The sequence below is a fragment of the Acinonyx jubatus genome, chromosome A1 (genome assembly GCF_027475565.1).
Source record: "Acinonyx jubatus isolate Ajub_Pintada_27869175 chromosome A1, VMU_Ajub_asm_v1.0, whole genome shotgun sequence".
Taxonomy (NCBI): Eukaryota; Metazoa; Chordata; class Mammalia; order Carnivora; family Felidae; genus Acinonyx; species Acinonyx jubatus.
In genome coordinates, this window is record NC_069380.1 from 235,587,244 (window position 1) to 235,601,223 (window position 13,980).

The following is a 13,980-nucleotide window of genomic DNA, read 5'->3' on the forward strand; positions in this document are numbered from 1 at the left end:
AAGAGACAGAGGGACAGAGATAGGAGATAGAAACAGAGACAGACAGTGACAGACAGAGATACACAGAGACAGAGACAGAGGGAGATGGAGAGATAAGGAGTGGAAGGAAAAAGGAAAAGCAGATTATTCACAAATGGTATCATCATAGAAATTAGGGGAAAACGAACAGGATAAAGAATCAATAATAAAGACAAGACATAAAGGATAACGTGGAAACCCGGAAGCATTCTGCACACGTTACCAGAGGAAATAGCACGGAGCAAGTATGTTGGATGCAAATACGACGTACAGAATCGGCTACATCTCTGTGTCCCAGAACAAACACGTGAAAACCTGTACAAATCTAACAACAGATGCGAACTTCGTGGAGACGCTGATAAGGCTCTAGCTTCTCGGCACCACCGCGCTGACGGAGCGTGAGCCTGGGCGGCTGGCGAAGACGGTGCCCGCAAGGACCAGTCAGCACCCATCCGGTTTTGCTGCAGGACGCGGCAAGCTGCTGCAAATTCGCGGGGACGCTCGCGGCACAGGACAGCCAGACGGAGCGGGTGGGGAGCTGTCCCTGTCGGAGCCGACAAGGGGCGGGTGGGGAGCGAGAACAGACGCGTGATCCGACACGCAGGGACGCCGCAGAGGGCCTTCTCGGTGGACGTCTCGGGAAAATCAGCTGTGGCTTAAGAAAAGAGTCTCGCGTCCGGGCAGAAATGCTGGGTAGAAGACGTACAGGAGCAAGCACCTAGGTCCCTAGGGGAGCAGGGCTTTCCGAAACAAGCCAGAAAAGGCAGAAAGCGTCAAGGCAGAGGCTGGTACATTGAGCAGCCGTGAACTGAAGAATGCGCACTCATCGAGACACACGCAGGCTGCAGAGACCAGGCGTGGGGCCGGGACGAAGCGCTCACGTTCAGATGACGTCAAGGACGCCGAGCCGTCAATGAGGAAAACACCAAGGGCCCGGGAGCACACGCCGTTCAGCCTCATCGGTAACGACGGCCCCCAGGAGCAAGTCAGGACACCGGCCGTGTCACTCCCTACGGAGACCGAAGTCAGCAAAAACCAAGCGACTTCTCGCTCGGGGTCGTGGTACGAACGGCGGTATCGTCAGAGGGAGAGGGAGGAGCGGACCAGAACGAGGCTCGGCGGGAGCTGCCCCTCGAGCTGCCGGGGCACTTTCTTCCAGACCCTGAAGAACCAGCAGAGCCTCGCGTGGACCAGCGTGGCTTCCGCCTCCTGTAGTGAAGTCATCTCCCTGCGGCGCGCACCCACAAGTGCGGAACCGGACCCGTGGCCCCAGAAAACCGTTTCTCTTCCTTCTCAGGCCCGTCCTCGGGAAGAGTAATGTACCGTCCCCAGACTCCATTCCTGCCCCTCTGACTACACACGGGCTGCCCGCAGGGCCCTCGGAGGCCAGAGTCCGGAGCCGCCTGTGCTCCCAGCGCCCCCAGTGGAGAGACCCAGCGCGGGTTGTGAGAACTGTACCCCTTACCTCCTGATAGCCTCGGCCGGCCTCTGCAGCCTGCGTGTGTCACCGGCCCCCGGTTGCCCGTGGAGAGATGGGGCTACTTCCTTGTTGATCGGAGCGTCCCCTTCTCTGTGGGGCAAGTCGCGGGGAGGTGGATCTTAGGGTGGTGGGCACCCCAGCGGGCCGGGGCCTCGGGTGCTCCTGGGGAGCAGGCAGTGGACCACTCGCTGGGTGGGGCCGGGCCAGGGAGTCCGGGCGCTCTCCCATCTCCCCCCTGCACCGAGGGGCTGGGCTCATCGCGGTCCCTAAGGCCCGAGCCCTCCGACGGGCTAAGGCCGCGCGTCGTCAGGACAGAGGAAACAAACACGCCAGCCCACGTGCTCCTCCCTCCACCCGTGTCTACACGGTGGCCTGCCCTGCCCCCACTGCACCCCAGCATGGCCTCGCGCAGCCAGGCCTGCACCGCTCCAGCCCCCGGAGCCACCCGGCAGAGGCCCCAGCCGCCGGCACCCTCCCAGGCAGCCGGCAGGGCAGCCCCCACTAGGGCCTGTGGCACACCACGCCAAGCCGCCTCCGGATGGGCGGTGGCTGTGCTCACTGCCGTCTGCCCACCCCCCCCCAACCCCCCCCCCCCCCCCCCCAGCGCAGGTAGCTCCGTCAGGGCCTGGCCCTGAGCAGCTGTACGAGTCCAGGAGGGAGTGCGGCCAGCCTCTCCTCTCTGCGAGGAGCACCGGTCTGGGGGTCTAGCCTGCCTGCTCCCCTCACTCCACGGATCCAGCTAACCGTCAGGAGCAGGTTAGTTTGAGTCCGTTTGCTGTGCAGTTGGTGTTTCTGTCTTAGACGTACTCTGGAGAGGTGGGCCTCTGCTCCTTGCACAAGAGCGTTTCTTTATTTTTTTTAAGTTTATTTGTTTTGAGAGAGAGAGAAAGAGAGAGAGAGAATGTGTGTGTGTGGGAGGGGGGAGAGAGACAGCACAAGCACACACAGCAGGGGAGGGGCAGAGGGAGAGACAGAACCCCAAGCAGGCTCCGTGCCGTCAGCACAGAGCCCAACGTGGGGCTCGATCTCACAACCATGAGATCGTGACCTGAACTGATATCAAGGGTTGGACGCTTAGCCAGCTGAGCCACCCAGGTGCCCCAAAAAGTATGCTTTTTGATACCCGGGTCTGCCGCACCATGTGCGAAGCCACGAACACAAACCTGTGAGCCAGCAAGACGGGCACGCTGCTCTCCAGGACCTGCCAGCCTTCACCCAACAGGGTGCCCTGCAAGGGCGGCCCTCAGGGCCTCCAGGGCTGACAGCCTGTCCAGTGCCCATCTTCCTAGAGCCTCGGGAGGGGACGCCCTAGTGGGGCCGTGGGCCTTCTCCCCCACCCACCGCAAGCGGCGTGCAGGGCTTGGGGGCGGCCCCTGGCCACGGGGTCGGCTCTCAGGGAGGCCTCACTGTGTCTCCGCAGCGTGGACCCTCTGCTTCTCTGCCTGCACCTGGACGTGTGTGCGCGTGTCCGTCCACCTGTGGGCCAAGGTTGTCTCTATGTGCAACATCTTACCCAAGACTGTAATGTTTATAATTTAGTGAACTGGTACCATGAGCCTTTCCAGGCAGGACCACAAAATTAGCAAAGTCCTTTGCATTATCTTCCTCAAAAACTTTATTCATAAATCAAAGGCGCAAGGATTCATCACCCAGATGGTTCTGTCAGGACTAGCCCATCCAAGAGAATGCACCACAAGACATATATAAAACTAGATTTTCTAATAGTCACATTAAAACAAAAACAAAAACGAGCGCCTGGGTGGCTCGGTTGAGCGTCCGACTTCAGCTCAGGTCATGATCTCATGGTCCAGGAGCTCAAGACCCACGTTGGGCTCTGTGCTGACAGGTCAGAGCCCAGAGCCTGCTTCTCATTCTGTGTCTCCCTCTCTCTCTGCCCCTCCCCTGCTGGCGCTCTGTCTCCCTCTCTTTCTCTCAAAAATAAACATAAAAATAAATAAAAGCCCCAAAAGAAACAGATGTCATTAGCTTTAATAATATGCCATTTAAGCCAACGTACCCCAAGTATAATTTTGGCCAAAATGTAACCGAAATGTAAAGTTGTTGCCAAGATGCTCTGCGTCCCTTGCCCTGCACTGTGTCCTTCCACATGTCTGCGGAGGGCAGGTTTCAGGGGCCCCACAGGCCCGGCGGTTGGCGGCCACCAGCTGGACACCCAGGCCCAGACTTGCCATGTCACAGTCAGGTGCTGCCTTGCCCAAGTCAGCCCACGTCTGTCCTATATGGCCCTGGGTTGCAGGATGTGTGGGGTCCAGGGGCAGGGGGGTATTGGGAGAGGGAAGGACACCTCAGGTCCCTGCACGTCTCCTGGGGGCCAAGCCCCTGACGTGCCTGAAAACCCGTGTGCCCTCCAGCCCCACCTGCAGTTGGAGGGGAAGCCGTGAGGGGGACAGGAGGTAGAAGGGTCACCACAGGACAGGGCGGGCACGGAAGGTAGGACCAGCCTGTCCTTCGGGAGCAAAGTCTCTGGCCCCCAGGTAACGGCAGAACCACCCCGGCTTCTCCCCAGACAGGGGTGGTGGGGGAGGGTCCCGCGTCCTGGACCCCGTGAGAAGGATGGTCCTCACACTGTCCTCGTCCACACCAGAGGACTGAGGTCACAGGGAAACAGCCACTTTGAGTCTACGGAGACAGAGGGTCACTGGCACCCAGAAACTGGCAGAAACACCTGACGGTCATTTTCACGAGTTGACGAAGGCTGAGCAAGGACAGACTCCACATCTTCACGGTTTTGCCTCCAGGAACCATACCAGGTTCTCCTGGTGAGGATGCAAACACCTCCACCTGAGAGGAGGGCTCAGTCCCCACGGTGACTGGTCCCCATCAGGGCAGGCCTGGGCTGAGTGTGGGACGCTGTGCCCTGGAGGAAAGGTCCCAGATGCTCCGTCCCGCACGTGTGGCCGCCTGCAGACACAGGGACGCCCAGAGCCAGAAGGGGAGGCGACACGGCCTCTGAGCCCTGGTGCCGAGGCCACCGGCAAGCGCAGCCTGTCTCTGGCCAAAAGAACACAAAGCCCATCAGAAAGGCCTTCCTCGCTCGGTGCCACTTACCCCGCACAGGTGTCCGGCTTTCAACGTGAGCCACAAGACACACCGCCATCTGGGAAACGCCACCACCAGACGAGACTCTACGAGACACAGCAGGGATTTTAGAATTTGGGGACTGGGATTTGCTTTTTATTACTCTCAGTTTTTAACAGTTTGGCAGAGAGAGGGAGAGAGAGAGAATCCCAAGCAGGCTCCGATCTGTCAGTGCAGAGCCCTACTCGGGGATCCATCCCACGAACGGTGAGATCGTGACCCGAGCCAGAATCAAGAGCCAGACATTGACCCGATGGAGCCACCCAGGTGCCCCTGGGGCCTGGGATTTAAGATGCCAGTGATGAGCATGTGAGGGGCTCCAGTGGGAAAAGCAGGCGGAATCGGTGGCCTGGAGCAGGGAAGCCCCAGGACACCATGGACCCACACACGCGCAGCTAAGAATTCCAGGAGGAGGAGGGAAGAAGGGAGAGGACCCATTTGCGGTGAAAGTGCCTGGAATCTTCCAGAGCTAATGAGACCCAAACCACAAACCAGGAAGCTCGGGGCGCCACCAGCAGAATGACCCCCCCGACAGACACCTCAGCAAACCCTCCTCCAGCTGGAGAACGGGAGGCGGGGAGGGCGCGTGAGGAGCCGTCGGACGAGCACGCCAGCTTCCTCCCAGAAGCCAGGATGGGGACCCAGCTCACCTCCCGAGCCCGTGGCTCCAGGCCTTCCCGGAGGGACCTCGCACACGTCCCAGAGCCCTCCTTGAGGACAACGGGGTCGGGAAACCGCGACCAGAGGAGCCTGGGGAGACACGGCAGTAGGCCTGTGTCTGTTCGTGTGTGTCCGTCAGTCTGTCCGTGTCTCTGTGTCCGTTTCTACGTGCGTCTGTCTGTCCATGTCCACGTCCGTGTGTGAGCCTCCCAGGAGGTGAGGGCGTCTAGTCTGAAGGGCCCTCTTGCAGCCTTGGTTCAGAGGTTCAATTGTATGTTCAATTGTGTGTAAGACCATACAATTGACACAGGAACCATTTCCATTAAAACAATTTCCACGATACGTGGACAGAGCAAGGTCACGTCCAGGGTCATGCGGAGGCGCGCTCAGGTGCACGCGCTCCCGGTCGGGTCTGTGTCTGCTGTGCTTATGGCCTCCAAACAGCGTGTCTCCCCAAGCGAGCACTGGTGCTAAGTAGGTGAGGTGGGTGCGTGCACTGGCCGCTGACCCCCGCTCCCCCCTCAGGTGCCCTCCGCCCCCCCCCCCCCCCGCAGGCATCCTCCCCATTGCACAGGAGAGTGCTGGAGTGCCACCGGAGGTGCTCCCTGTGGTTGCACTTGACCTAAAGCTCCGAGTCGGTCTGCCCGGTCTCTCCCTGTGATGAATCACTGAATCACGGGCCGCCAGACACAGTCACACCCGCCCTGACAGCCCCATGTGGAAGCAGGCCTGGGGCCAAGTGGCTTAATGCTTAACGTCTGGGCCCCGATGCAGCCTTGCAGGCGAGCGGTCTTGCCGGTGGCCTGGGGCGCTCGGGCGGGACCGGGCCCACCCCACTTCCCTGCAGGCTGATGAGGCTATGTGGCCCACGTCCTCAGATGACCCCTGCCTCAGCCACCAGCCGTGCTGTCCTCCCTCCCCTGCCCCCCGACCACTTTCTGGCCTCAAATCCCTGAGGGGCATCTTGGTGATGGATAGATGGAGGCGTCATGACCTCAGCACGAGCAGCAGAGAAAACCCTAAGCAGGCGAATGAACCCGAACAAACGGAGACTTCGAACAAAAGGCAAAAGTGTCTGGACTCCAGGAGGCGTCACCCCCAAGCGGCCGCTGGAGCACTTGTCCGAGGGGAGCTTCCAAGCTGACGATTAAGAGCGTGATGAGGACAGTAACCAAGCTCCAAGACGAGGGAGAGTGGCTACGGAGAACGAGTGGGACACATCGGGAGAAAACAAAACACACGGTGGCTGGAATACAGAGTGCGACGCGGGCCAGGGCCACCTGGAGGCCGTGGAGGTGGCGCCTGGGAGGGACGGGGGCCCAGGGGAGCACTCACAGCCATGGGGTGTGTGGGGGCGAGTCGGCGCCCACACCTGGGGCCATGGGACAGAGCAGACCAGCAAATGGAAAACAAGTTCAGAGTTTCCAGAATTACAGAATGACGAGACCGTCCCCGCCTGCGGCCACCATCCTAAAGTCTGAGAGCACAGACCAGCGAGGAGGTCCAGATGACCAGGAGGGGTGCTCAGGCGGCCATGTCTTGAGCCCCACGTTCGGGGTCACAGAGCCCCTGTCTGAGAGCGCGTGGTGGGAGGGGGCGCAGGCGGTGACAAGTTCAGAGTCGGCAGGAAGAGTCAGGGCAACAGGAAGGACAGACAGAGAACTCGCAGACCAGCCCACGGAAATGCACTCGAGGCAGGGGACGGCACAGAGACGAAGGGAGGAAAGACACAGGGACACGCGTGGAAGTGGGAGGCGGAGCAGACACTGGACTTGGACACGGAGTAGGGCTGCACACCTCCTCCGGGGGCGGTTTTAGACGCGTCTGCCAGGAGAGGGGACAGGAAAGGGTGCCGCTCCTTCCGTTGTCGCTCAAAACTCCTCAGCGCAAGGGACACTGGAAACGCTGGCTGGGAACCGGAGGTTTCGAGGGTCGCGGCCAGAGGGTGGCTGGCATGGGCAAAGAGGCCCCGCTCCGTGGGCTGCGCCCCCCACTGGCCTGAGACCCTTGCTGGGTCACTCCGTGTCTGTCACTCACTAGCAGGAGATGACACGGAGGTATGTGAGTGGGGTTTGTGTGGGGAATAAAAGGACACAAAGAGAGGACATGGTCGGCAAGGAGCCCAGGCATGTTAGCGTGTTCTTTCTGAAATATCCCATTGTGACCATCCTCGAGGCCACTGTCCCCTCGTTTGGATGATGCATTTGGGCTGAGCCACGGGAACAGAGATTCGCCGCACCAGCCAGAGGGGGGCCAGATGGGGCCATACAGGGGTCAGACATGGGTCAGATGGGGGTCAGAGGGACACCAGACAGGTGTCAGATAGGGGCCATCCGGGGGCTGGTGGGGGTCAGACAGGGGTTAAGCAGGCGCCAGATAGGGGCCATACAGAGGCTGGTGGGGGTGAGACGGGGGCTGAGGGATCAAGTGGGGGCCAGGTGGGGGTCAGATGGGGACAGGGGTCAGACAGGGGCCAGATGGGGGCCAGACGGGCTGGTGGGGGTGAGACGGGGGTCAGACTAGGCCGGACCGTCGGGATGTGCACAGATCCCAGGACCCCTGGTCTGTCCCTGAGGGTCTGGGAGCACTGACTTCCTAAGGTTCCAGGCGACTAACGGGCTTATGCCGAGCAAACCAGGCGTCAACTCCAATTTCTCGCGATGACGAGACAGGGTCGTTACCCACACACAACCGACAGCTCGTCACCCGCTGAGGTTGAAGTGGTGGGTGCCATACTTACTTGTCACACTAAATAAATGTGCAGCCACCGGTTTCCCAGCAGAGGAAACTGGAAAATACACCAACTCTGGGTTGATTTTGGAACAAAAAGAGGGCCGGACCCAGTGTCGTGCTCCACTGTTCCTGCTAAAAGTCCGTCTCTTCGATCAGAATGTGGGCATAGTTTCCCCATCTGTGCATCCCACTTAAGCAACAAGTCCTCCCTCCCTTTCATTCCAAAAATTAGGCCAAATAAAACCTAGCCAGACTGCCAGTTGTTCTCCAAAAGGGAAATAAAAGAAGTCATGTGTCAGCAGAAAATATAATAAATAATATATAAAATATATAAATATATATAATATATAATATGTAAATATAACAAATAATATATAAAATACAATAACTGTTATAGGCCAGTGGGTGGGGCAGGATCCCACCCCTACATCGTGTCCCACACCCAAGGTGTTAGTGGCAGGTGCCCAAAGCCCAGGGTAAGACACACTAGGCCCTGGGGCCCTGGGTGGCTCAGGGGTTCAGCATCCCACTTCGGCTCAGGTCACGATCTCTCTGCTTGTGAGTTTAAGCCCCACGTCGGGCTCGCTGCTGTCAGTGCGGGGCCCACTTCAGATCTTCTGTCCCCCTCTCTCTCTGCCCCTCCCCTACTCGCTCGCTCTCTCGAAAATAAACAAAAAACTAGGCCCTGCCAGGCGCTTGGCTTTAGCTCACTTTGTTGTAGCCACTTAAAGAACGTGTTCCTTCCCCAATCGCAGGTGAACATGCTCACAGGGGAAGGGTCTGTGGCGTCCGACTCCCTGGGCACCGGGAGGAAGCGTGACGTGCAGACATGAAATTGGGGTGGCCTTGACGAGAGTGAGCACCCGCGGATGAAGCAAATGCAAGCTCCAACCCCACACGCAGAGCTAACTCAGGACGTCGTTGATACTCGTCTCTTTCTAGCCCCAAACACAGCTGGTTCTGCTGACACGGGCATAAATTACACGGGTCAGGATGGCAGGAGAAATTAAGACAGCCCAAAGCAGGTGCTTGGCTTAAGCACAGGTCTTTAAAATTCGAATCAATGTAAAATAACGTCCGGTTTGAAAGACTCACCATGGTGGCTAAACCAGGCCAGCTCCGGGAGAAGTGAGGCTCCAGCTCCGGGAAAGGAATCACGGGGGAGGGGACACCGCAGGGACAGACGTGGGGCAGAGGCGGACACCGGCAGCACCACCTGAGAGCCAGTGAGGGCTGCTCTGTGCCTGAGGCCACGCTGCCCCGGTTCCCGGGGCTCTGTGGCCACACCAGAGGGGGGCGGGGGAGGGAGCGGGTGGCCGCGGGGTCGACGGCTGGCATCCCCTCCAGATGTCCCTCGCCCTCGTCATGGAGTTGCGTGCAGCGGCCAAGGCCAGAGACCAGGGGCAGCGCGCCGGCACACGCTGCCTCTTCGAGCACAGGTGCGTCCTCTCCCTGGGCCTCGGTGGCCCCCCAGCCAGGCGAAGGGCCAAGCCAACACCCGTCTCAGGGAACCGAATCCGGCATGCCTTCTGCAGGCGGTTCCAAGTAAAGGTGTCACCTAATTTCCATTCCAGGTGCCAGCAGCCTGGTTTTGCCTTTCACAGGGCTGCTTAGCGGCTCCGGGCAACTGGGAGCGAACGGGTCAGCCCGGCCGCCAGGACTCCGTGAGTCAGGATCACAGGCCTACGTGTGGACGAGGAGCTGCTGGCCTACGCGGTCTCTCGGGGACCGGCCGGCGACGCCGCAGCAGGGTCCTTGTGCTGCTGGGCTGGTCTCCCCGCCACCCCTCCGCCAGCACAGGGAGAGTGAGGGGTCACATGTGCCCAGGACCCGGGCCGAGTGGAACAGCGGCGTCCAGCTGTAGGCACCTCGGCAAGCCGACAGCAAGCGCCAGCAAATGGCCCTCGTTTTCTGAAAAACTCAAAAAGAACAAACAACAAAACTACCTTAGAGCAATTGCTAATCCCAACCCCAGCGGTTGAAAGCAGGCCTCCTTTCCTGTACTGTCTCGGGGAGACTAAAGAGATCTCTGGAACAAGTCCGACTCGGCGGCACAACTGAGCAACATCTTGCACAGCCCTCTGCCAGTCCGGCGGGGAAACGCCACGGGAAGAAACGCTCACGGTGATCTTCCCAGGTGACTGCAAAGAAAAGTGAAGCGGGAAAGACAAGTCTGTGCCTCAAACCAGCAACAGAGACTAGGTCAGGACCCGCGGATTCACACGCTCTCTTTCCCAGGAAACCGCCGCCGAGTGAAGAAAACCACTAAGAAGAAAACAAGGTGTGCAGGACAGAGGCTCTGGGACACAGGTGTACACAAAGCAGAACTCAGGACGTAGAAGACAGGTTCCAACCATCAGTGGCAAGTCAGGGGGCACAGAAGGAGTGCCATGTCAGGTGACAGGGAAGGACCATTCCTGATGTGTGTGAAAACACAGGTGACGAAAGAGATCGCTGGTTGCACGTGGTGACTCGGTAGGTAAGGAAGGGACACTTCCAGTCAGAAGTGCCTCAGATGGTCGAGAAGGATAGTTCATGGTTACAAATGGTAATGAAAGTAACAGAGAAGGACTTTCTGGTCATAAATTGTGACCCAGGTGACAGGAAAGGCTCCAGTGGTAAGTGGTAAATCGGTGGACAGAGAAAGATTCCTAGTCATTAATGACAGCTTGGGGGTTAGAAAAAGATGGTTTCCGTTCATAAGTAACAACACACGTGATAGAATAATACTGTTCCAGCGATAAATGGTAGCTCAGCCAGCAGGGAGAGAAGGTTCTGGTCAAAAATGATCATTCAGTTTTGATAGAGAAAGAATGATTTCAGTCATAAATAACTCAGGTGACACAGACAGACGTTCCCAGGGATAAAGCTTCAAGGCTTTCAGCCCCAGATTAGAAGTCAGATAACGGACGGTGAGTGTTTCCAGGGACCAACCACTGGTAAGTGGCAGGTAAGTGATCAGAGGTGATGGAGTCAGAAAGACTTCCTGTCAAACATGAAAGCACAGGCAACAGGTATTGAAATTTTCCTGTCATAAGCCGTAATTCGCACAACAGCAAAAGGTTTCAAGTGGTAAGTCCCGTGATGGAGAAAGTTTCTGGTCACAAGCGAGCATTCAGATGACAGAGGAAGGCTTCTAGTGCAAAGTAATAACTCAGCAGAGGCAAATCCGGCTTCCAGTCATCAAGTATGGCTCAAGGTGGTGACAAGAAAGACCGCCGGTCACAAGTGATAACTCGCATGACAGGGAAGGAAAGGCTTCCAGTTGTAAATGCTGCGCGAGGGGTACGGGAAGGAGCCCAGGCACGAGTCATGGCTCAGGTGGCGGAGAAACACTGACTTCATCGTAAGTGTAACTCACTCAGGGGGGAAGTGCATCGTCAACCCGAACTGTAAATTCAGCAGATACACAACAGTATTCGGGTGACAGAGAATGAGGACTTCCAGGCATGACCGATAAATCACGGAGGAAAAAAAGGTGTCTGATCGTAAAGGATAAGCCAGGCTTGGTAAAGACAGATAGCAGCCAGTCATGGATCATAACTCACGTAATACTGAGAGAGGACATTCAGCCAAAAACGCCTCAGGAAAAGAGAAAAAAGCTTCCAGAAAGAAATGTTCAATAAGTTGACAGGGAAGGACATGTTCCATTGTAAATGGTGACTCAAAATGGTAGACTAGGCTGGGTTTCAGTCATAAACTATAACTTAGGGGATACAGAAAGAATCCAATCTTAAATCCAATCCAAGAGCAACGGAGTTTCGCCGTAAAGGATAATTAGGAGACACAGAAGGAAGAATTCCACTCAAAAATGACAACCAGGGTCATGGAAAGTTCTCCAGTCTGAAATGGTACTTCAGAGGGCAGTGAAGAAGGGAAGGGTTTGCGATGGTAACTGACAGCTCACGCGATCAGCCACGAACGTTTCCCGCCGCAGGTGGTCAGTCCGGGTGCCGATATGTTTAGGAGACAGGGCGGGAGGTCCGCTGTCACAAAGGACGACATACAGACACAATGCGATCCATTACTGACAACTCGTGCGGTAGAAGAGGAAGAATCCCAGTCAAAAAATAACTCATGTGACAGAGGAAACAGGTTTCTGTGAAGGGTAACTCATCTAATAGAGAAAGGTTTCCAGTCCTAAGTGAGAACTCACAGGATAGAGATTACATTTGTGGTAAGTTGGGTCTGGGTGTCTGTGGGGTGCAGGGACATGAAGCACGAGGGAACGTGGTGCTCACACCGCTCACTGTGCAGAGATGACCTCTGCCTCTGCTTGAGTTTCCCGCCAGCATCCACGAAACGTGTCTGCTCTTAACTGACCCCTGGAATGCTTCAAGGGACCAGTCCTTTCTCCTGACAGGGGGCTCCACCAATAGGCCGTCTTCTGCTTGGCCATCTGAAGGCTCCCAGGCCCAATCCTGCTTCCTCTCTGGTTGGGGCCCCTCCCGCCTGGCGGGGAAGGTGCTCAGGTGGCAGGGACCGAGGAGGCTGACCGTCACTGCACCCGAGCTGTGGGGGTGTGCCGGCCAGAGAGGTACGTGAAGTGCTCGGGGGAATGACAAATGCAAGGACGGTGGCACTGGGTGGTTGTTACTACGATGTGAGGACGTCCTGCAGAAAAGGAAAAGCTGAGGCCAGCGGACGATGCGTGCAGAGGAGTGAGGGCCAGAGAGGCTCCAGACACTCAGAGAAACACAGCTCATGCAGCAGAAAAGCAGAGAGTTTGGTGGTCCAGCACCCGGACACAAGGTGGTCGAGTGCCCCCAGGGGATCCCAGACCACAACCCAGGCATAGGACACCTGTGTGAATGGGTCCCGAATCTAACTCCCCAGACCCGCTGGACCTTCTGAGCCCGCAGAAGTGGCCCCCGAACTAGGGCTAAATAGCACAACCTACCTGGGGACCTGCCGGGTCCCCAGGACTGAGCTGTAGAGGGAGCACCAGGGCCACACCCCAGGGTGTCACCGAGGGAGCTTGAGGGGAAGATCTGTGAGCGTTCAGGACTTCAGGCACTTTCTTGGGACACGGGGTCAGATTTCCTGGCCAAGACCCAAGGGATGAGTAAACTGGCCACTCAGGGGCCCTTGGAGGCTTAAAGACAGATGTGGCCACGTGGGGCCATGGCAGCCAAGGAAGGGGTGGCTGGGTCGGCAGGCCTGTGACGGCAGGGGCCAGGCAGCCGTGGGGGAGAGCTCACCAGAGCCACCTGCTTTTCCCTGCTGTGTGCGTTGGGAATGAAGCAACACGCTTAACATCGGGTCCCTGCCCAGTGGTGAGAGCCATGCCAGTGGGGAGAGCAGGGGGCAATCTTGGAACTGACCCCCCACGACGGTTTCCCAAAACCAACACCAGGTGGGAAAGGGTTCAGGGGTGTGCCCTTCCCACCTCTGCTCACTCTCCGCCTGGTCCCGTGGAAACTGGGACGCAGTGATGACCGTGGGCTCCCTCAGACATGGCTCACAGGTGGCCCTCCTGGCCCCGGTCCCCACACCTTTGCTGCTGAGGCACGGTCTCGTGGCTACAGCGGTCTGTGGCTCATGCCCGCTATTTGGAGGACTCAGAAAAGGGGCCCAGAAAGCGTTCACACACACACACTGCCCTGCCTACAGGTGACCTCTCTCTCAGTTTAATCTCACGGCCCCTCCGGGCTTCCGGGGACAGCACTCGGCGTTTCGCCCATGAGGAGTGGGCTGCCCACCCCAGGAATGCAGCTCTGCTTGCCCCTCAGACCCGCCCCTTGTGGGCAGGACGGCCCTGAGCCAGCGGGGTGTCTAGCGATGCCCGGCGACGTGCACCTGGGAGGTTTTGGCTGCTACCCACACAGTGCCCCTGACACAGCCTGTACCACGGGACAAGCCCAGGACCCGTGTCCTCAGTCTCGGGGCCCATGTATGACCCCCTCCTCACACTTTGGCCCACCCATCTCCAGCAGGCCCCTCCGGATGGCCAAGTGGGTGCGATGGCCCACGGCCTTTCTCCTACACAC

The 13,980-nt window shown here is 58.1% G+C and overlaps 1 protein-coding gene across 2 annotated transcripts in view; it reads right to left on the bottom strand.

Annotated features, from left to right (window-relative positions):
• Positions 1-2,471: 2,471 nt before the first annotated feature.
• TRIP13 (thyroid hormone receptor interactor 13) overlaps positions 2,472-13,980 on the bottom strand; it is a 29,451-nt gene continuing 17,942 nt past the window's right edge. The window contains exon 11 of one of the 2 annotated variants that reach the window (XM_053202532.1): positions 2,472-4,644. In XM_053202532.1, coding sequence (XP_053058507.1) covers positions 4,588-4,644 — 57 coding nt within the window. In that variant the 3' untranslated portion in view covers positions 2,472-4,587. Of the gene's footprint in view, positions 4,645-7,728; positions 8,046-13,980 lie in introns of those variants that run through there. The other variant, XM_027073422.2, reaches the window with a different exon arrangement.